Source organism: Planococcus citri, chromosome 3 (assembly GCF_950023065.1).
Source record: "Planococcus citri chromosome 3, ihPlaCitr1.1, whole genome shotgun sequence".
Taxonomy (NCBI): Eukaryota; Metazoa; Arthropoda; class Insecta; order Hemiptera; family Pseudococcidae; genus Planococcus; species Planococcus citri.
In genome coordinates, this window is record NC_088679.1 from 11,263,461 (window position 1) to 11,288,425 (window position 24,965).

The 24,965-nt window shown below is 32.8% G+C and overlaps 1 protein-coding gene across 5 annotated transcripts in view; it reads left to right on the plus strand.

The window, feature by feature from the left end:
* Nucleotides 1–24,965, plus strand: part of LOC135840860 (rho GTPase-activating protein 20-like) — a 363,692-nt gene that overhangs the window by 332,613 nt on the left and 6,114 nt on the right. For all 5 annotated transcript variants that reach the window (XM_065357586.1, XM_065357591.1, XM_065357590.1 and 2 more), the window contains 4 exons: nucleotides 18,708–18,834; nucleotides 23,419–23,693; nucleotides 23,780–23,957; nucleotides 24,203–24,474. In XM_065357586.1, coding sequence (XP_065213658.1) covers nucleotides 18,708–18,834; nucleotides 23,419–23,693; nucleotides 23,780–23,957; nucleotides 24,203–24,474 — 852 coding nt within the window. The remainder of the gene's footprint in view (nucleotides 1–18,707; nucleotides 18,835–23,418; nucleotides 23,694–23,779; nucleotides 23,958–24,202; nucleotides 24,475–24,965) is intronic.

Consider the following 24,965-nt stretch of genomic DNA (forward strand, 5'->3'; position numbering starts at 1 on the left):
TGTAAAAAGAGCCAAAGGTGGAAGAAGGTGGAAAAAGTGCATGCATAGTCTTAAACCTGACACTTGGGCCGTCTAAATGCCAATGAGTTTTTTTTTGGTATCTATTGGACGGAAATAGTTTGACACTAGAATATCAGTAGAAAAAATTCAAAAAATGTACTTCTTTTTTTGCAAAATCGAAGCATTTATCAAATGAAAATGAAAAAACATATACACCATGCAAAACTAGAGAAACTCAGCTTTAAAATGATATATTGGGTTATTGCTTTTGCATTTGATGATGGGAAAAGACATGGATTTTAAAAATAGGCTCAAGTAACCACTATTTTTATCATGTGTGTAGTGACATTTTGTTACCTTAATGCCAAATCCGAGTATGTCCATCCAAAAAAAAATTGTCGTTTTGCTTCACTGATGAGACTCTGGGAAGCCCTGAATTGAAAAATTTGCATCTGAGTACAGTTAAAATGCACCACTGATGATGCACGAAGCTGACCTATGTTCAATCAGAACTCCACAAACCATTCCGAGCATATCCGAACCTTATCAGTGATGCGTAAAATCGTACTTTTTTTGTATGGACATACTCAGATTTGGCATTGAGGTAACGATTTTATCTCATAAATAAGACAACAACAGCGCTACTTCCAGTCTCAATACTCTGGATATGTAGGTTCTAGACAATACTTAATACTTTGGCATGATTTTGAACTTTATTTGAAGACTTAATTTTTTGATTTTTGGCGCGCTAAATTCCAATCTGAACAATGTGCGCTAGTGTGAAGATACTATACTGTTTTCTTGTATTTTATGCGCTAAATTGCTAAATACTTACTTAGTCTTTATCTGTCCAGTTTCTATCATTTCCAGTCCATTGAGTCTTGCTTATTCCTAATTTATGTCGATTTGTAATCTCCTGGCTTCTGTAATTACATTAGCAAGTTTTCCGATTTGATACAAAGTTCTTAAGCCTGGTACATATGATCCAATATATTCAGGGTTGTACAAAAACGTGTTTTTTTTGAAAAAAACAAAAAAAACGTTTTTTTTTTTGTTTAAAACGTTTTTTTTGTTTTAAAACAGTTTTTTTCTCGTGTTTGAAACTATGTGTTTCAAACACAAATTCATTTGTTTTGGGTTCACCAGACATCAATTTTTGAGATGTGACGTCATAAAAACGCTATAAAGCTCAAGAAATATTGAAAAATTGGAATCAAAACACAAAATTTGTCTCTAAAAATACAGTGGGTTCAATTTCACCTTTTTTCAACAAAAAACTAAAAAAACGTGTTTTTTTAAGGAAATTGGAGTTGAAAAAAAACACGTTTAAAACAAAAAAAAACACAGTTTTAAACGGTTTTTTTGTTTAAAACATCGCTCTGTTTCTTTTCACTTGTTTTAAACGTGTTTTAAACATGTTTAAAACATTTTTGTTTTAAACATGTACAACCCTGAATATATTTGACTAACTCGATTGGTCATTTCAAATTTGTCAAATACGTATATTGGATCATGTGGACGCTCTGATAATTTAAGGCTATTCTCTACACCCTGTTATCAGTAGTGATTTTTGATGAAAACTACAAACTTTGGTCGAGGATTGTGCGAAAACTATTGGACAGATTTTTGTGGCGTTTGGTTTATTTTACTCAGAAAACATTCAAAAGCGAGGGTATATTGAAATATTTTGGATTTATGTGATTTTGTGGCCGTCATTGGGAATTGAATTGAGGTACTATTGATGCTCAGATCTCAGTTGGAAAAGCTAAATTAGAAAATATGACTACATACCCTCGCTTTCAATGATAAAGTATTAGCATTGGTGAAAAAAAAATTTAAAGAATTTTGAAAATTCATGGAGAAATCTCTGCCCAACTCTCTGATGGGAGTGGGTCGCGGGACATAAGTAGGACTAAATTTGTTCACTTGATTACATGCAATCTTACGAACGAATGATGAAAATAACGAACAAATCGGCTTCATATTTCAAATGTTTTCACAGAGGTAGAGAATAATACCCTCGAGTTTTCTTTAAATTTTCAATATTTTGTTGATCAGTGACACAAACTCTAATAATATAAGTATCTGAAAACATGAATAATTTATATTTTTAGAGTTGGTGTCACCGATCAACAAAACATTGAAAATTTGAAGAAAACTTGAATTATCAGAGCATCCACATGGTCCAATATTGATTTGACCAATTGAGTTTGTCAAATATGTATATTGGATTGTGTGTACCAGGCTTTACATTCCAGGTTGCGATGTTGATGCTGTTCCACCTTGTTTTGACTCTGCATATTCTTTGCACCCTATCTGGCTGTCATGGCCATGCCCAGACCCACCCACTGAGTTATACTGAGAAAATCTTGGTGGGCCGCGACTTATTTGGGCCGATGAGGTAAAAACGGGACTGCTTAAAAAATTTCTGAATGAATTTTCATGCTCAGTGTCCTGCACTTTAAAAATGGGAGAAAAAAATTTGGCCGATTAATTGAGGAGCCCAAAATTAGGGGTGCTAAAATTGGATATCTTGGTAGGCCATGTGGTCTTGGGTCTGGCCCTGGTCATGGCAGATGAGGATTAGCCTGATGGAGACTTAGGGCCATTGCTAAATTGATGTCCATATAATTCTAAGGAAATGTAATGATGGTGGTTTTCCGTTGCCTTCCACCATGATTTTCTGATAGAGTTTACTCCCTTAGCCTTTGTCAGTTTTTTAGGTGCTGGTATTTACTCCCTTAGCCAAATTTGTCAGTTTTTAGGTGCTGGTATTTACTCCCTTAGCCAAATTTGTCAGGTTTTAGGTGCTGGTGTTTGCGTTCTCACTCTGAAGCTCTGCGCTTCCAGGGGGCTGGAACGAGTGAGGTGTTGGTGTTCTGCAGAAACAATAATACTCTTCTTTCCAATCATCGTCTTACTCCACATATTACTTCCTTTCAAAAATGTCACCATAATAACAATATCCGCAGATATAGCGACCCAGACGAACGGAAATACGTTCGATGTAGCCGACAAATGACTGCTTCTGCTTTACCGATTACATTTTGGTGGTTATATTGGTTAACTTGTCTGACGAGATGAATGATCAATGCTCTCGTGATGGTTGATTTGTTTCCTTTTTACGAGATGTTTTCATCAAACATGATTGCGGCGGTGCAGTGTGTTGTTTATGCATCAACGAATTAGCACGAGGTGTCGACATTCGACAATAATTTATATCATCTATGAAAACATTATGGAACTTTTAGGTCGCGTGGTTATTTTTTTCCTCTCTTTCAAGGTAGGTTAACGTATCGAATAACAATCCTGTATAGATCAACTCTATACCGCGTGGCGGAGTATGCTTCTTTGAGGTTTTTTTCCACGAAATTGAGAGAAAAATATGTTTTCTTTTGATACCTACTCTTATATCTGATTAAATCAAGCAAAGACATTGAAACCTGCTACGTTATTTGTCGTGTAGTTTTAGGTAGGTAAGGTAGGTACGAGATATCGTAAATATTTAAATTAATTTACGAGAAAAAATTTTTCAATCTTGTAATTGGCGTATTTGCGTAATATTTTGAGGGGGAAAAACGTGCACCAGTTTTCATAGAAGATGCCTCGAGCTACTAGTAAATTTCATATAAAAATCATAATGTTGCTGTATACTTACCTGTAGCGTAGAATACATAATATTTTACTGGAACATATAAGAATTATTATTTCAAGGCCAAGGTGTCTTGCTACACACATTTTAAACGCGAGATATACACAAATTATATTGCTTAATGTGTATATTCATTCGACGATTGATTAACTACATACATGTTTATTGGAGCTCTATAAATGTATATTTTTCTATTATGTAAATTGTTTTTTTGGCGCGAAAATAATATACTAGATAGTACGTTTTATCGGCCTATAAAATATGATTTTTTTCTCGCATCGAATTCTTTATAATACGCGTAATTCGCGCAGCGCAATCGCGACCGATGAGATAAATCGATCATCTTTCTGGTGCGTTTCCGAGTTATGTTAATTTATTAAGCGATTCACGATTTAGGTTTACCTTGAAAAAAGATAATTACATTGTAAATTAAATGAATATTTGATGAATGAAGTCGAAACTGGTTTTAATTTTTATCGGAAAAATTTACCTATACAACGAGCGTGCAGATTAATGGGTATCGATGCACCTTCCATCCGCTCTCGTAATACGCTGCCGGGAAATACAAATGAAAGTCGAATCCGACCCCTTTGCTCCCTGTCTTGCGATAGATTTTCTTAGATTAAATACTCGTACTACTGGACGATCGGAAATTGAAAGATAAAGCTTCTGGCTGCCTGGCATGTTGGTATAATCCATGTTGGTGGCCAATATCTTATTTTATTAGTTTTAATAAAGATTTTTTTTCACGTCGAGTACTATACACGAAGTATGTACTTGAGCAGCGAGCACGTGCAACATGTAGTAGGAGGCTGTTACCGACGTAACAACTTTTTTTTACCTACCATTACCACGTCAAGAAATGATGTTGACCGAGCGATGGATGCTTCATAGGAGTTCGCTTTATCTGTCGTTGGATCTAGATCTGTGTACGTATGTGAGGTTTTAAGGCCTTGTACTTGAAGCCACCCTGATTTTTTTTTTTTTGGGATGGAGTTCGTTGAAAATAGGTGTTTTTGTGGTTTCGTTACATGATCTTTACTAGATCGTTTTTTTTTTCTTGTTGATATGTTACGAAGAAAGTGGTGTGTGGTGCCCTCTTTCTTTGTGGAAGATTATCAGGAAAGCAGGGAGGAGGATACTGAACTTGAAGTTATGTGAAAAAGACTCGAGTTGATCGTGTTTCTCATGAAAAGTAGTTTTTTTTTTTGATTCCTCAGATTATACTTAATAGATTGTTGATTGATCATATTCATCGCAGAGTCATAAATTGAATTCAGTTTAGATATGAATTTTATTGCATGATTGACGATTGATTAATTAGAAAGGGGTTTGCAACGAAATGCTGGGAAAGAATTGTGGTGGGATTTTTCAAATTGTTGGTCGGTCAATCAATCAATCAATCAATTGAAAATTCGAAGAAATGAATTTAAAGTGGTAAACTTTGTAGTTTTTATTGATCAATTCACGAACTGGTTCACTTTATTAAACAGTTTTTTTTCAAATCTTTGGGTCATTTTTTGGAATAATTGGAATACTTACATCTAATTTGCCCTATTTTGGATTGTTTTTTTCGTTCAAATCAAACCTCTGGCAAATTTTTGAAAATTGAAAAAAAAAAACTCAAAAAAAATGTTTTTAAGTGATTTTGTAAAATTTTTTAATAAAATAGATTTTTTGAGGAAGGTGAGCCAATGTGAATAAATCTTTCAATTCAACTCTCAAAAACACGCTACTAGTAGTTTTGAACCATTCTGGAGCCTCCAGGAAAAATTTCAAAGCTCTCTGGAGGCTCCAAAAAAGTCAAATTGCGATTGTTTCCGAGTCCTATGATCGTGTCAATACTCCGGATGAAATATTGCCTAAAATATCACTCGTGATATATCATTTTTAAAGATATGAATTTTTTTTACTTTTTCTAGAATTTTCAAATTGGTCAAAAATTCACTGAGAATTTTGAAATTATGAGCATTTTTCTGTCGAACTGATGGGGGGAATAAAATCAAGAATTCTTTATTCATTTGTTAAATTTGTAAAGGTGTTTGGGATACATTTTTATTTTCTATGTCAAATTATAATTTTTGACTTCTAAGTCATTTTTTGAAATAAAATTGAAACAAATTCAAATTCTTTGGGTGACTAAATTTTTGGATGATTTTAGTTTGCTTTTTTTGAGTTTTTTCCCCTTGAAATATGGAATTGATTTTTTTTTTAAATTTTCAGGATAATTTTTGAATTAGAAAAATTTCTGATTTTGGGAATATTGAATAAATTTTTTTTGTTTTCTCAGTTTATTTTTAGAAATTTACAAAATTAGATACCTATTTTCAAAATTGTTGACTTCCGAGGCACTGTTTTTTTAGAATAAGTAATTGAAACAAATTTTAATTTTTTAGATGACTAAATTTTTGGATGACAATTTGAGTTCAATTGTTTTAATTGAACTTTTCCCCCTCTTGTAGTATGGAATTAATTTTTTCAATTTTCAGAACACCTCTAATTTTTGAATTTGAAAAATTTGTGACTTTGGAAATATTGAATAAATTTGTTTGTAAGTTTTGAATAATAAATTGAAATTTTAATAATATGAAAAATTATCAATCATTTTTTTAACGATACCTACTTTTGAAGGTTTTTTTGAAACATGGGATTCATTTTTGAAGAATTTTTGAATTCTGCAAAATTGTTAATTTTGGGAATATTGAATCAAATTTTTTGTTAGTTTTCAGAAAAACGATTTGATTTGATTTGATTGATAATTTTCAAGTTGATGCCAAAAATTTCTTGATTATTTTTTTTCAATGAAGTAACTTTCAAAATAATTTTTGAACTTGAAAAATTGTTGGCTAACGAAATTTTTGGACGATTTGAGTTTGATGATTGATTTTATTGAAGTTTTTTCCTCTTGAAATATGGAATTTTTTTTTTTTTTTTTCAATTTTCAGGATAATTTTAGAATATGATAAATTGTTGATTTTGAGATTATTATTGAATCATTTTTTTTTGCAAGTTTTCAAAAAAGTTTTCAAATTAATAAGCAGGTATGAAACATTATGAATTTTGTTTTCAATGATTTTTTGGAGATTTTTATTTTTGAAACATGGGATTGTTTTTTTCTTAATTTTCAAGTTTTGCAAAATTGTTGATTTTGGGAATATTAAATCAATTTTTTTTTCTATTTTCAGAATAATTTTAAAATTGATGTGAAAAATTATTGGTTATTTTTTTGTAATGCAGGATCAAACTTTCTACATAATTTTTGAACTTGAAAAATTGTTGATTTAGAGAACATGAAATGAAATTTTTTAAATGTTTTCTATTTATTTCATGTTATAATTTTTTTATACTCAATATTTTTTGTTCCCAAAATATTTTCAAAACAAATTCCAGTCGTTTTTTTTCGAATTCAATTTTCGTCTACTTTTGTAGCCTGACCGTGAATAAATTAAATGTGTCTTTCTAATTAAATTTTATTTCAAATTTGTTCATTCAATTTTGATAGCTAGTTATTTGCTGATTTTTCAAAATAATTGTCATAGTTATTTTCAAATTTGATTTTTTTTGGGGGGAGGGGGAATAATCTGAAATAACTTTGCTACGTTTACTCGTATTAGTCGTATTCAATCCCTGCAGCATACGTGAGTAGATAAACCTAATCTACTCGAATACAAATATGTATTAAGACGAATTATCCCAACAGATCATTCTAATAGGTAGAGGTACTATATCGATACTCGATCGAAATATCCAATTACCATTCAATATGTCGTACCAGAGCATTACATTATGTAGATACACACTGTACATCTCGAACGGATCATCCGCCCTCTCCACTCCCTTCATCATCTAGGCAATTCATCCAAATTAGGCACTCTATTCATGCACATTGTACATAGACGATCATATAGCTAGCGGGTTTTCTTCCAAAGCTATATGAAATCGATTTAAAAATATTATCTCGACATAATAATAATATAATAAAATATACCTACAGAAAATTATTGGTTAATCGTAGTGTCTCTTTTGAAATTCGTACGCAGCTATTACCTATACCATACCTACCTATAGAAGAGACCATAAGACGAAAAATCACAAAGACTAGCCAGCTATTCGTCATCTAGACGATACAGGGAAGAGTGTAGAGGTTTAGGATAGAGACAGATTTATTAAATACATGTTTAAGAACGAGGTAATTGTACTGCGGTAATACAGCTTAGAGTATAGGTGGTTTTTATCAATGGACCATTATGATGATGATGAGGTGTTGTTGTAGGTGTTAAGATGGTCGAACCGATTTATGCGCTCGATATGCGGGATATACCTACCTTTGGTATGATTATCATAATGTGGCCCATTTGCTGGTATGAAGTATACGAGCTTTATAGCAAAATTGGCCAGTCCAGCGAAGTCAACCGAGTGTAAAATGATTCAGTCGAGATAAATGTGCAAATAGCGAATAAATGGCGTGGTTTTTAGGCGAGAAATACAATATTGTGCGGTTGCATTGAAAAATCTCCTAGACCTATGTCCAGTTACCTATTTTTAAAGCGTTTTTTCTTCTTTCCTTTGGTCAGATTGGTCGTTAAAAAAATACATGTTATTTGAGACCAGCTCGGTTTGAAAAAAAAGAGAGAAAATAGTTCAAAGAAATTTCCAGAGGTATCTCAAAATCCTGATAGGAAAGAGAAAATTAAAAGTACGTTATTTTCAAATCATTTATCTCGAGCCTCGTGTCGTAGAGAGTAAATATAGGTGTAAGGTTGGTAACACTGTCACAGCAAGAGTCCTCACTCGAGGCGTTCTATGCATAGAGAGTGATTATTTTATTCGGATGTTTACAGTGGTGTGGGAAACAGTGCGTTTGTCGTTTGTGACACTTTGCAGCAGTAGTGTTGTTGGTCGAATACAACCGGTTGTAATGTATATTCGGTAGCACGTTGAAATTACAAAAAACATGTCGTTTTCGGATCATTTTCTCATTTTTATTTACTAATTAATCGAGCCATCGAGGTGTTCCCTCGACTTTTTAATAAAATATAAATTTAAATCGTCGCGATAGTGCTTTTTTTTTCTTAAAACTATGGTTAAAATGGTGTCTTCGAATCCGGTCGGATACGACTCCGGATGCTGGTGTTTCAAGAATTCTAAAAGTTATAACACTGAGGTGGATTTTATCGGAAATTATTACTCGAAAAAGAAACCCGCAGAATTAGCCATTTATCGGTGAGTTATCGCCTTAGTGGGAACATTTTTTAACTTTGCAAAATATACCTACCTATCTTAATCTATTAACTGCAGAACTATCGATTACGTTATCGTTTTATAAGTTTATTTTTTGATTCATTTGTCTGAATTATTACCCACGACGTCTTGTTTACTTGTACTTTTATGGCATGTTCTTCATTGTACTTCCATACGTACTATGGTTAAATTGATAAGCTCATTGTATAACTCATTTTCGAGTGGAATTCGTGCAATTTGTCGTACTCCACGATTCGTGATAAATATTACCTATTTCCTAGACTTACCTACCTGTTTTTCAATCTATCCTACCCGCATTATTATTGGCTAATGTTCCGGCAACTTGTATCTTGATTGGTGCCAAAATGATGGTACCTGTAAGGTTACGTAATGTTGAGAAAATACACCAAAGGATACAGGAAGTAGACTCTGGGTTCGTGTGGGGAAATTTCGCAATACTTCCTGTGTCCTTTTTATATCTACGTAGCAGATATCATTCGTAGAGATAGATTGAATACTTTTTTGTGAACCTTATATTGAATGTTGAGACTTGAGAGAGGAAGAAGATATCAGAGGTGATCGATGAAACATGCATTTTATCACTTAGTTCTCTATATTTAGGTACCTACACTTGTAAAAGTGTCGAAAACAAAGGCATAAGATAGACCTGTTTAATTTCACTTTAATTTGTTCATTTTGTTGACAAACTATACGTGACTGACTTATCGATGTGTCGAGCTTGCTATGTATTGACAAACATTTCGTTTGATAATTCAAAGTTCAAAGTACGGTGGAAATGTTCACAGGATGAGATTGGAAAATTTGATCAGTTCAATGGCCTTGTATTTGTTTGAAGTTTCTTTAAAGGGAAAGATTATTTGAAAGGTGAATTTTTTGTGAGATTTTAATTTAGAAAAACTGATATTTGAGTTGATTTAACTCTGAAACGATACATTTGTGCTTCTCATATTTCTAGGATGATTTCTTTCGATCCTATTAGAAGTTGATTTTTCTCTGAAATCAGAGCTCAGTTCGTTTGTAAACTTTCAGCTTGAAAATTCAAAGAAAAATGAACGGATCGAAATGTTCTGGGAAGAAAATAACTCAATTTGGGGAAGAAATCGAAATAATTGAAAAATAACTCCATTATCATTGACTCGGGAACAGATAATTATGATTTGATCGCTTTGAATTTTTTGAGTTAAGAAGAGAAAGAGAGTGAGAAAGGACTGAAAACAAGATTTGTCCACTTGGGAAATTTTTCTCTCCTTTTTTTTGCAATTTTGGACAGTGACATTTTAATTTATTCTAAATTCTCCTCCCCCGCCCCTCCTATAACTACTTTAAACATCGTTTCAAGGCACAAACATTAATTTTGTTGAATAATTTTCTCCAATTATTTGAAATGTAAGTACATAATATTATGAGAAAGCAGAAAAATGTATTGATTCAAACATTCTTGCAATTTTTGAGGGAAAAGTCAGAAGAAAATGATTTTTTTTCCAAAATGAAAATTTTAGAATTTTGATATAAGCTTTTACAAGAGCTCTATCGTCTCATTTATGAACTCGTATCACTTGAAAAAATATAAAATCATAACATTTGACGACAGTCCAATTTTCCCGTCTTCTGAGCCTCTCTACTACTGAAAGGCAAATTTGAAGTATCGATTTATATTTGAAAATTATGGAAAATTTTTTGTATAGTTAATTTTTATATAGTTAAAACATTTCATGTTTTTTTCAAAAATCTGGGGTCCTATTGTGGTCAGGCTTAGGAGGCTCGTACTGAAAAAGTAGGTCAGAATTCGAAACCAGCTCCTAGAATAACTCAACAAATCTTATTTCATGTAGAATTTTTCAATTTTTGTTAATTTTGGGGGCTTTTTGTGCGGTCTAGGAAGCCCTCATCATCAGAAAAATTGGTAAAACTTCAAAAAAAGCTCTCATAATAACTCAACAAACGCAAATTTTTTAATTTTTTTGAAATGTGGGACTCATTTACGAGGCTTGGGGACCTCTTATCGAGAAAAACTGAATTAAAATTCAAAATCAAAAATATCAAAAACATCACGAATGCCTACATGATTTTTATTTTATTTTTTTAAATTTGAGGGCTCAAGTGTGAGATTTAGGAGGGCCTTATTAATGAAAAAGATAGGTCAAATTTTTCAATCAGGAGCTCGAGTAACCCTACAAATCATATGCCACGAGAATATTTCAATTTTTTTTAAATTTGGGGGCTCATTGTGGGGCCTAGGGATCTTATAATCAAGAAAAAATAAATTGAAATTCATAATCAGAATCATCAAAAAAATCACAAATACGTAATTTTCATTTATTATTATTTTTTTTTATTACTGAAATTTGGGGGCATGTGATGAGATTGAGATGGCTCACATTAATAATAATAAAAAAAAAAAACAGAAAAAATTCAATTTTTGCAATCAGGAGCTTAAGTAACCGAACAATACCATATACCACAAGAATTTTTTTAATTTTTTGAAAGTTGGAGGCTCATTATGAGGCTTAGGAGTCTCTTATTTAAAATAAATAAATAAATTTAAATTCAAAATCAGCACGATTAACCAGTCAGAAATAATATTCCATAAAATTAATTTTTCAAAGTTGAAACAAATCACACGTGTCACAGATTTTTTAATTTTTTTTTAAATTTGGAGGTTTATTGTGAATCTTAGGAAGCCTGTATTGAAAAAGGAAAAATGAGTCAAAATTAGAAATCAGCACCTCGAGTAACGCATCAACTCATATGCCAGACAAATTTTTCATTTTTTTTTTTTTTTTAATTTGGGGATTTGATGTGGGATTTGTAGGGCTCACATCAAAAAATAATGCTGGAATTTGAAATTATTAGTATTATCAAAAACATAACAAATGATATGCCACGTGATTTTAAATATTTTTTTCAAGTTTGACCAAAATTGAGGGGAGGGGGAATTCCTGTTTCAAAGTACTGAGATCTTCGAGTGAAAAATGCTCGGATCAATTAAATGTAAGAAGATAAACACGATGAATTTTTTCCTCATTTTAAAAATATCAGACCCCCGATTTGGCTTCAATTGAAAATCGAGCTTTGGCAGAAAAAAAAGTTCAACTTGAAATTTTCAAAATCTGCAAAAAATGATTTTGAACCTCCCTTTAATTGCATTTAAATCTGTGCAGATAAATTTATAGAGCTTCAAAGTTGAATGAATATTCAAACGAAAAATCACTGCTGTATATAAGCTTATAAAAATAATTGAAGCATACGTTTCCAAAACGCACTAAGTCCAAAAAATTATTGATAAGAAATTCATAGTACTTAGTATACTAATTTGGAAACGTAGAAATGGCCCAAATTGGCTGATTTTTTGATTGTTGTAGCCAAGACCCTTGGGCACAACATATCAAAAAATCAACTATTTTGGGCAGCAACTTTATGCTAGATGGCCTTGCAACCTCAAAATGTTTGAAATTGGACTTGGTGCGTTTTGGAAACGTATGCTTCATTTGAGCTGGTTAAATCACAAATATTACCCATCCTTCGATATAATAATTCTCTATAAATAAAAGATAACCAGACTCGGTTGGATTTCAACTTGACCATGCTTCAGCCCCCGCAGATATGACTCGACAATCGAGCCATTTTTATTCGAATTGAATTAAATTGGAGGCTGACTCGTCGACTCGAGTGAAAGTCCACCACGGGGATACGAGTATCATATTTATCACCGAAATCGTCTCAGCTCTCGGTTATCGCAACATGACTCGGAAATTTTATCCAACTCACTATATACTTACATTTCGTCTGCCTGTGTAGTATTTTTCACGTGTAAATCGTACTCTACAACGAATAAGTATACGTCTTTGGTCAGCTGGCGACTGCAGAGATAGAGAGGACGATGGTTGACCATCGAAGGCTTACTGTGCGAGTCTACTAGTATCGTATACGAGTATATGCATCCAGCACTCGGCTCTCTAGCTATAAGGTATATATAAAGAAATCCAAGAAGAAAAGGTTAAATAATAATCGACGCGCTCAACTATGGTATAGATTTTTATCTGATGCTAAATCACCGATAATTGTCTCCGACCACACGTCGCGCGTCGTCGTTTCTCTGGCCGATGGATCTTTATAGAGTAAAGTCTAGACCTTTTAATGAACCATATAGTACACGATCGAATGAATGAATTAAAATAATGGCCGATGGATGGTGCTGCCATTCGCGCATACTTCGGTTCCGTCTCTCGTCGCTTTTCTATAAGCCACAAGGTTCGCGGCGACTGGCCGGTCGCGGTCGGCTCGCCGAGCCCAAGGGATCCAGGTTCGATCAAAATTCGTGTTCACCTCACCAGGAATCTCACAGTTTCCGGAGATGATCGAGTGAGAGAAAGGAAATACCGGCGTGGTGCTGTTCATGTCCGCCACTACATCCTTCGATGGACCATTTCGCTCACGTATTTTCGCGGTAATACCGCCATTTTATCTTTGTACGTCGTCGGTCCAACAAGGGTGAAGGTGATCGAAACTCTGTGTTGTTCGATATCCTATTTTGTAAAATAAAAAAAAAATACCTATTTTCTAAAAGGATTATTTAGCTCTTGTTATGGCATCACGTAAGGAAGAAAAAAAAAGGCCCCAAGCACCCTGCACCTCTGCAGTATATTTTTGGTCTCGAGGTATTAAATCTAGCCCAGCTCCTGCTCCACGTATCGTAGCATTCTTTATAGACAAACTGTCGCAATTGAAAAGGAAAAAAAAACTCAACTCTGGGTATAGGGTACCTACTACCTATAGTAGATCAAAACCAAGACCTACCCTTTTTCATCCTAAATTAACCTGTACGCTTGTATGGTTCACACCTGCACCAATTCTATTGATAAGACCGGAGGGTATTCTCGATTAAGAAGTTTTTCCTCTCTTATAATGTATTTTTTAATGGCTCATTTCGTGTACATTTCCAGCAGTTGTCGTTGTCAGCTAAGGCTATCTCGTATAGCTGTGTATATGACTCTAGTTGTGTATAGCTCGACGACTTCGACTCGCACCCAGAGATGTTTTATGAATGTAATAAAACTTTACTGTTCGTCGTTTGTGTGCCAATGTTGGGTTATTTTTGATCGTCGTTGTATTTACGTATACGAGTTGGTAGGTAGGTGTGTATTTCACTCGTAGAGATCCACCATCGGTGTGACAGTTTTTCAAAAATTGTATACGAGTTCATATTTTACAACATGTGACTATTCAGCTATCTCTGGGTGATGTTTAGAATTGAATTTCAGTTCAGCTTACCTGTATAGAGAAAGAGATATGTGGAGATTTAGTTGGCTATTTTTTTAATGGCATGTTGTAGATGAGATGAGGAATTTGAATAATGAGAATACACAGTTTGAATTTTATAAAATTATTTTTTTCCTGTTTGAGAACAAAGCTCTCTATTCGGATGCTACATAGAAAGATAATTGATTTGGATATAATTTTATCGTCCTGTGATGATAATGTAGGTACGTATAGGTACGTGAAACCTTGGCATAAAGAGTTTCCTCGTTTAACTAGCTCACCCATGCAAATTAATTAGATTTTTTTTAAATTTCATATATTATGTATTTCGATTTGTGGAATATTAGGTAGGTATTCTGGCTATGCTATTTTTAGTGTCAGTAGGTACTTAATTTTTTTGTGGTTTTATTCTTTCGGGTGTGTGCTTACCTCATTATGCACTTTTTTTATTGTTATTGTGTTGTGATACGATACATTCGGTGGATTTTTTTTTGAGATAATTTTCATTTTTATTGCAAATTATCTCCGGTTTTGTAGGTTTTATGAGCTCAGTGAATGTGTTTATGACGTTGGAAATTTCAAGTGTTTTTCGTCATTGTCTTTGAAAAATAATAAAGTGACGTTTTTGATGTGATTTTTTTCTAATTTTTTTACGAGGAAAATTTGAGAAAAGTGTTGCAGAAGGGAGAAGTGGAAATTTTATGGGGTAATTTGTGGTAATTTTAAAATTCGCCTGTTTGATGAAGGCAATTTTTGTCTTTTTATTCAACTCGAAATGGCAATTTTATAGTTTATGAAAAATTAGATTTTTTTTTTAAATTCGAGGATTTAAATGTTGCTATTTTGTGGAAGAGGATGGGGAGAAGGGGGAGAAAATCTGACACTCAGCTCGCTCCTGTTTGAGAATGTCAAGTTTTCAGTGGAGATCGTTTTCAAAATATGATGCAGAAAATCAATATTTGGTGCAAGAAAACATTCTTTAAGGGTTTTATTATGTTTTAAAAATAATTTGGGCTGAAAATTACACCAAATTTTCCTCAACTTTGAAGTACAATAAACAGGAGGGAAAATAGAAAGGAGCAGAAGAAAGAATTACCAAAAGATAAAATTGTACTTAGGTAATTTTTTTTCGTAAATTTCAGTCATTTTACTAAATTCTAGTAAATTTTACCAAATCCTTCTAAATTGTGTCAATTTTTTATAAATTTGCCAATTTTTGATGAATTTTACCCATTTTTATCGTCAGTGAATTGGCCAATATGGTTATTAAATTTCGCCAATTTTTTGCGAATTTCATTAAATTTTCAGTGATTTTATCAACTTTCATCGAATTTTTCAAATTCTCAATTTTAATCAATTTTCAGGAACTTGACCAATTTTTAGTGAATTTTATCAATTTCTTAATGAACTTTAGCAACTTTCTTTCTGAATTTCACCATTTTTTTATTTTTTTATTTGGGCTTTTTTTACCAGCTCGCAATTGTTGTTGAATTTTACTATTTTTTTGATGAATTTTGCACACTTTAAATGTATTTTATCAATTCTGAGTCGATTTTACCAACTATTCGTAAATTTTATTAATTTTTAATGAATTTCAATTTTTAGTGAATTTTTAACAATTTTTAATGAAATTTACTGACATTCTCTCTAAATTTCATAATTTGTTTTTTTTTGCATCTCAGCAGATTTTATGAATTATTGTTTTTTTTTGCCAGTTCTCAATTGTTACTGAATTTCATCAAATTTCTCCATTTTTTTGATGAAGTTTTTCAAATTTTCAACGAAAGTATTTCACCAATTCTGAGTAGATTTTATCAATTTTTCCAAAAACTTTACCATTTTTAATGATTTTTAATAAATTTTGCATTTTGTATAACAATTTTCTAATTCTAGGCAAATTTCACCAGTTTTGATAAATTTTACCAGTTTCGCCTATTTTTAGTGAATTTTACCAAATTGTAATGACGAATTTGTCCAATACATATTCTTAATTAAATTAACTAATTCTTGGTCAATTTTACCATTTATCAAGTTTTATAAAATTATTTTTTGAGTTTTACCAATTCTCAATGAATTTTCCTAATTGCCATAGCAAATGTTTCATTTTCATAAATTTTCAATTTATATTTTTATTAAAATCCACAAATTCTTAGTAAATTTTTCCAATTTTTATTAATTAATTTTAGCAATGCTTAGTCAATTTTACCTTTTGGCAAAGTTTACCAATTTTTCATAAATTTGATCAATTTTGAGTAATTTTTACAAATTTTTTTCAGACTTGAACAATTTTTTAATGAATTTGAACAAATTTTTTTTGGACCATTGAAATTCAGCAATATTGTAATTTTACCAATTTTCATTAAATTTTTCCAACTCTCATAAAACTTTACCAATTTTTGGTAAATTTTACCAATTTTTATGGAAGATTTTACAAATTCTGTATGAATTTTATCAATTTTTACGAAACTTAATAAGTTTTGAGGAAACTTTATCAATTGCCAGTGAATTTCCTCGATATTCTCATCGAATTTCACTGATGAATTTAAGGCACTTATTTTCAATGAATTTCACCAGTTTTCATGAGGTCGAAATTTTGAGTGAATTTCGCCAACTCTTGATGAATTTTATCAATTTTCAGATCATCTTAACAAACTGAATCTCGACAATTCTTTCTGTAAATGTTACAATTTTTTTTTTTTTTTGGTGAATTTAACCGATTACATATTTCTATAACAAAGAGATTGGGAAAAAGTTCAAAAACCAGATTTTCGAAAATCCACGTTAAAAAACATACTTATTGTAAACTTGATCGGTGTGTGTATTTTTTTTTTTTTTTTAAAGCTGCAAGCAGCGTGTGTATTTTTATTTTTCAAACTATCCATTATTTAATTTTTTTGTACATACTTAATGAATGACGCTGGGTCTTTGAAACTGAGTGTGTATTTTTTCATTTCTGTTGTTTCGTTGACGTCTTTGAAAGCTCTGCATAGTCTGCACCTTGAGAACAGGTTATGAATTAGGTATAGATTTTTTCTATAGATTAATTCATTTTATTTGTTTTTTGGAGCTTTGCTTTTTTCATTGCCTCGAATGAGTTTATAAAGGTGTAGGTACTTGATACCTTGAGAAAAGGACAAATTGATTTGAAATTTTTAAATTTTCATTAAAATCTTGATATGTGTATTTTTTGAGCACTCTGTACTCTGTCAAAGGCCATGGCCAATTGCATAAAAAATTGGTCAAGGTGAATGAATTCGTTTATTATGAATTTTTCTACGTTTTGCCCCACTTTAGTTTTAATTCTTCGTAAATTTGTTCGTTGATTTTTGTGAAATAAAACTTCTTACTTCAATCAAAACTAGATCAATATTTTTGAGATGATTTTTCAAAATTTTAAAATTTCAGCCCATAAAATCAGCAATTAGAAATGATAATTTACAAAACAGGGAGGAAATTTAAATCTCTCTTAATCCGTATCTTAATTCGTTCTACTTTGTTACGGTTTGTTTCCAAATTTACCCCTTTTGTTTTCACGAGAATTCTTTTTATTTTTCTCAAAAATAGTCCCATCTATTAATAATCCCGTTACCAAGGTATTAAGCTCGAAGGTTTGTTTCCTGGCAAATGATACATATTTAACCCATTCGAATAAATATCTCAGCTGTAGGTACTGTTAACTTCAGGTAGATACAAATATTAACACCGGGGGTATTATTCGCAACTGTTTCCTAGCAGGAAATAATCTACAATCATCCTTTCAACCCATTTGTCACTTTTTTTTTTTTTGGTCGAAAAATCATCTACGAGTAAATAAAATTCCGCGGAAAAAAACGGAACCCAATGAAGCGTTAGATATTTGCTACAGGGACCTAGAACACATGGACGAATCCGTCTTATCTTGTCATATCTGGAACGGTGACAATTGTGAAAAGGTGAAATTTGTCGCTACGAATATTTGCATATAGGAAATGCGGATGCTTTTTTAAATAATGTAATTGGATTAACGTATGGAGGAAAGTGCATCTTAGTCGTACTTTCGAGTTCGATGGCGACGAGGGCGGATAATGGCGTAATTTCGAATCCGAGTCATTAGATGTTTTACGCCTCGGTTCTCTGGTTTCATTTTCGCAAAACGATCGTTCGGTACGATGGTCCAGACGACATGTGTACGACTGTACGTTCGCAAATTGCATAATTGAGATGTTATCGGAGCTGCGAGCTCGATTGTTTATATGCTGGGTACGGTTTGTCAGCATAATTTAATAGTTTATCGCTAATATACCCTACTCGAAGGTACCTTTACGTAGGTATTTTTTTATTTTTATTTCGGTTAAATTATGAAATAGGTACATACGACGTACGAATCGCGTAGGTGTCAGAATAATAGCTCAATTATCCTCTATAGTTCGTCGTGAAAGTTTTCCAAATATTTATTACATTTTTTTCAATATGTCGACGATGGTAATGGTGATTTAAATTCATGTTTTACACGTTGCCATGATATTGAAATGTGGTTTTTTCTGTTTGATTTTAGCACTCAAGCGGCTAGAGATCTTTGGTGGAATAAGTTACTGGAAGTGTTTCGAACGGAAAACGAAAAAGAGCCATGTTCTACGAATGTCCAAGTTATGTACTACGATTCCAGCACCAATATCGAATACGTAAGTTGAATCTTTCGAGCTTCCAATCGTTTTTTAAAAATATTTCATCAAAGTATAAAGTGATTTATTAAACTGTTGATCAAATAAGTACGCTCGTTATTCGAATATAGTACGAGTACATGGTGCAAAATATTACAAGGAAACAAAAAAGTGCCCAGATGAAAAGAAAAATCACCCGGAGGAAACGTTCTATGTACTATTGTGAGGTGTTGATGTATTGTTAGTTCCAAGTTCCGATTCAATTCGTCTTTGTATTTTGAACATTTTATAGGTTAAGTAAATAATTATAAATACTGATGAATAAAACAGGAAGAAATCGAGAGGGATATTTGTATTTTTAGAAGTGTACGGAGCGTAAATGAGGCGAAGGGTGAGGTGTATGGGTACCAAGATTTATGTGCTGAGAAGTTGCGTGTCGTATTCGTATCATTTGACGCGAAGAGAAGACTGCTTGGTGGGTGAAAAAAATGCATTATTTTTAGGTGTTGATGAATTTATCGTGATGTGGTTTTCAGTGATGGATTTATTGATTTTTTTTTAAGACCTTGGGTTTGTAAATTTTTTTGAGATTGTGATTAATTTTTAAAATTATGGGAGATTATTGAAATGTACTTAAAATAGGTGGATTAATTTTTTGTTACAATTTTATTTTTAAGTAGGCTGAATTAGTATTCTGTTAATTTTTTCTCATTTTCAAGGTAGATATCATTTTCCTAAAGTGTTAATTTTTCAAGTTTTACAAAAATTCTTCAAAATATTTTACTTGACCTGTTGGAATTTTGGGCTTCAAACTACTTTCTTTCTGGGAAGGGTAGAAGCTCAAAAGTGAAGTACAATAGATATCCATTTTCAGCTGTTTTATTCATTTTTTAAAAAATTTGGGCCAAAGTTTTTCAAAAATTTCCCAAAATTCTGAAAATAGGCTCCATTTGTTTTGGAATTTTAGCCTTGAACTGCTTCAAATTGGTGCTGGAAAGACCTTTATCAATCTTTTAGATTTTCCTCCAGTTGTGTCATTTTTTCCCCATTTTTTTGTTTTAGAGTTTTTCAAAAATTTCTTAAAATTCAAAATTGAACTGACTTCACTTTTTAGAGGTTTGGGCGCCACTTGCTTCTAAGAAGAAATCTTTGGAAAGGTAGAGTAGGAGAGAGGGAGGGGTGGGGATAGTTTCGGATTTCTTGTTCAGTTATAGGTTAATTTTTTTTCTCTTTTGGCTTGAATGTTTTTGAAAAATTTATCAAAATTCAAAAAATGGAGTTCACTCTTTAGAATTTCGAATTTTAAATAGATTTGAATTGACGAAGAGAGAGGGGGGGGTTCTTGAATGGTGTATGTACATGCCATTTTCAGGTTTTCAATTGAATTATGTAGGCACTTGAAATCTATTTTTTTTTAAATTTTGGACCAAATTAAGATTTTTTTCTGATTTCCAAAAATTGAGGAAATGGGGTTGACTTGAAATTTTTGACTTGAATTGCGCTCAGTTATAAGGTTTTTTTTTCAACTTTTTGGTGAAAATTTAAAAATTTACCAAAACTGAAAAAAATTTGACATTAACTTAAGTATAATAATTAATAATGTCAAATTTTTACAATTTTTGGGCTTTAAACCTCTTGCAATCAGGAAGCGATGAAATGGAACCTCAAAAATCAAGCACGTACAATTTTCAGCTTCCCAGTTGAATTATTCTGCTTAAAATATGTTTTTTTTCAAATACCCATGAAAGTATCACAAAATTGAAAAAATTGAGTTTACTCCTTAAAATTATAGGCTATAATTTCTTTGATAGAATAGTGAGCTGGAGAGGGGAGCTTTCTTGGCTAATTATACGTGATGGTTTTTCTAAAATTCCCCAAAATTCAGAAAATCGACGTAGTTTTTTGACCTTTGGGATTGAAATCGTTTTGTATGATCGGTGGGTTGTCGGGGGGGGGGGGGGTCAAAAATGAAATACACGCAATTTTCAGCTCCCCAGTTGAATTATGTAGGTACTTGAATAAATTTGATTTTTCCCATTTTTGATCTAAACTTTTTTCTGGTTTCAAAAATTTAAGAAATACATTTTACTCTCAAATTTTGGCTTCAGAAGTTTAGAAGCTTCCATGGGTAGGGAAGGGCAAGGAGGATCAAAAATTATATACATTCCAATTTTTAGTTCATTTTTTTCATGTTTTGCCCCAATGTTTTTCAAAAATTCAAAAAATAGATTTCAGTTCTTGTGATTTTGGTCTTGAAATGCCTCCAACTTCTTGGGGGGGGGGGAAGAAGGGGGAGGGGTAAAAAATGAAGTAGATGAGTACAATTTTCACTTTTCAAGTATGATTGAAACCATTTTTTCATTCTTGGCATAAAGTTTTTCAAAAATTTCCTAAAATTCAAGAAATGAACGTTAGTGTTTGAAATTTTGGCTGATTTGGTACTTTAAAAAGCTGTTTTGATCTAGATTTTAATTTTTTTGTTGTTTGGATATTTTTCCTCGTTTTTTCAAGTTCCAATTTATCATCAGGCATCAATAGGGGCTGATTTTTCTCAATATTCTCAATTTTTTCTGATTTGGATTGCAAGGTGACTTGATTTTTAGTATAGATAATGCCCCCCCCCGGGTAATGATATTGACTTGAAATGCTGTAGGAAATTTTTTTCTTATTTAGAAACCTTTTTTTTTTTTTTTTTTTTTTTTTAAATATAAATTTGGCAAAAAATTAGTTGTATTTTGTTGAAATATCATTCAGAGAAAACCATAGTGCTTTTAATATTTTACTTTTTTTCAAAAACTTTAACCCTCAAATGACACACTTATATTTTTTTCAAGATTTTCTTGTACTGGACTGACGAGTGACTTGATATCATGGCTACCTGATACATGTGCGTAAATGTTCACCCTTTCATTTGACATGTTTGACACATTGCCTACTTTCATATTTTAAGGGGCAAAATTTTTTGAAAAAAAAATACAATTTTTTCATATTTTGTGATAATTTTTCGTAGCCAATCGACAGCGACTGGAATAAAACTACCGCCTGGTAAATATTTATGTATCCATGCTCTACTAATTTATGTACAACAACTTGCCTATTCTTCTCATTTAAGGGGCAAAAAATTCAAAAATAATTATTATTTCACTCGTTTTAAAAAATTTCTGCCCCTTAAAATAAAAAAGTATGCAATATGCTCAACAGCGGAATTGAAGCGCAAGACATACACACACATGTACCAATAGTCGTTCCCACCCGAGCACTCTTTCCTTCCAGCGTAACGCATCGAAAAAACTGGTGTGGTGAAATTCACCACCTTGTGCCATTTAAGGGTTAAATAATATTTTCCTACTACATCAAGGGTTAAGGGATGGCCAAATTTTGACATAAGATACTCGATTTCTGGACCAGTTTACCCACCTGCTTGTCTGTTTTGTTATCTTTTCGCACATCTCATTTCATCCCTTCAAATCCAGTATGGGCTTGTGAGGGAGAAAAAGGTGATGTAATTTTCACTTTCTACTGTGCCATTTTGCGATCCGGTTCTGTCGTTGGAATTTCATGTTTTGTTTGTGAGTCATCCCGTCATCCGAGTGCTTTTCACTCGACTCTACCGAGTTATCAGTGTAGGTTCTTCGGGTTCCAAGATTTCCTATACGATTGTTTATTCCTTCATTTTCTCATGACATTTTTTTCTTTTTCTTTGAAATTAGCTTCATTTACCTGACTTTTAATAAACAAATACTTGGAAATACGAGGACGCTGGTGCATTGGTGCATATTTTATCCTTCGCAAATGCATTCAAATTAAGACCTTTTTTTTTACCCACTATTGTCCTTTTTTCACGGAATCACTTTTTAATCTCTTTTCGCCTGGTTTTCGAAAGAAGGGAAGTGGGAGGGGTTTTTTTCATCTTTAAAAAATTTATTCATTTAGTCAAGTACCAAGAAAACGTGAAAAATCGGCAGTTTGAAATATATGGACCTTTTTTTTTTGGGAAGAGACGGGGGAGAAATGCGATCAATGACATTTGCCTAAAGTGACTCTTGGAGAAAAAGAAAAAAAAAAGCAAGTCGAAGTGAAAGATCTGTTTTAAATGATCGAGTTTTTCCAGGAATTAGGTAGTATACATTATTATTATAGTATACGCGGAACAGTTGAAATACATTCAAATGCAAACAACAAGAATACCTTAGCGATGTCTCTCGTTTTGTTATTGTTTCCGTCAAAAGATAAATTCATCATTCTTAGTCCGCATACAATATAGTTGGACGGCAGATACGTGGCTGAGGACAATACAAACCGCCATTGTAACACTCTTTTATGCTGTATAATGTATACTATAAGGAGTGAGAAGGTGAGGACACTTTAGGAGAGTGGAGTTCGTTTGAATATGCACAATATAATATATAGATAGGTACTCTGTATGCAGATATACTATAATTGATTTTTAAGGGAGAGATGAAAAAAAATAAAGGTCGTTGTCGTTTAGCGAAATGCCAACACTGGAGTGAGAGGATGAAGTTGTCAGAGTGATGGTTTTTTTTTTGTTGTTCAAGAAGTCGAGAATAATTTCAAATTTTAATGGAGTTTTTTTTTCTGTTGCAGTGCAAAACATTCAGCGTTGGTCCGGAAGAAACTGCTCGTGATTGTATTAAATTAGCTCTGGAACATTTAGAAATGAGACACCTGGATTCTAATCAATTTCAACTTTGGGCCAAGACTGCTCGCGACGAAGCGCCATATCCTTTGATCGGTCACGAACGTCCGTTTGCCATAAAATTAAGCTGTTTAAGAGATAGTCTAAGTTCCGAAGATGGATTCGATCTGGATCATTGTAATAATATACACGATCCGGTGGCCAGGTGTCATTTTATATTAAGGTAAGTACATCGAGATGCTGATGCAAAAATACTCGTGTCTAAAGGGTATGTTTTAATCGATCGTTGTGTTTTTTTTTTCGATGCAGAAATTCAGCTAAAAATCCAGTCCTAGAGAATAAAAAGAATAACAAAAAATCTAGTACCAAAACGATGAAAATAGGCCATGTTTTTCGTAGAAGTTTAAGCAAAGACCAGTCAGCGTGTTTATTTGGAATCCCATTGTGTAAATTAACCGACGGTGAAGTCCTACCTAAACCTATTATGGTAAGTACGATGCTTCTTTTCTCATCTTTTTTTTTCTTTTTTTTGTCATCGTGTGTGTGATTCATTATTAAATGTCCATCTCACACCTCTCACTCACTCACTCACACACACGTACGATTCGAATTCGCACGTACCCATCTGCTTAATTCATCAGAAAGAAAGCAGGTCCAGGTACCAAACGAATCGAATCATCGAACGAATACTCGTCATTCGACTAATGATTTACTATTTGTTTACCTACGCAGAGTATGTTGTATCAAGTGTTCGCCAAAGGACCTTTTATGCAAGGTATATTCAGAAAATCAGCCAACGCTCGTCTAGTACGCGAACTTCGAGATAAACTCGATACCGGAGAAGAGGTTACCTGGGAACATGTACCAGTTCTAGTGACGGCAGCTTTGCTCAAAGATTTTTTACGCTCGTTACCCGAGCCTTTGCTGACGACCGCTTTGTACCCGCAATGGAGATCCGCTTTAGAAGCGCCTAATTTGAATACGAAATTATATAGAATGAAAGGGTGAGCACCTATATGTTGCGTACATTTATGTGTTTAGGTACTTGTAGTTGTTGTACATTTATGTACCGAGAGTGATGCGTTTTGACAGCGTAATCGCGTCATTATTTCATTTCATACTGACTACCTACAGTGTGTAAGGGGTGGATTTCGTCATATCGAGTATCCTGTGGATTAGAACTCGGTCGGCTCGATTAGAGAATTGATTAGGTTGTTGGTTAAATCATCGTTCAAAGTTCTCAGACTATACCTAGTTGTATAAAAAATTGTATTATTGTTCGGTTTAGATGCGTGGGGAGATAATTATATAGTAAATGCTAATATGGAAAGAGGAGGGAGGGCTTTGGCTGTTTCAGTTTTGAACTAAAGTACTTATTTGCAATATATACATCGTACACTCTATGGTATTTTTTTATAGCTGAAGATTGCAATCCTCTATGTGGAGTGGATTTACAATAGTCCATGTCTAGTCTGCTTTGTAATTGGCCGGTAGA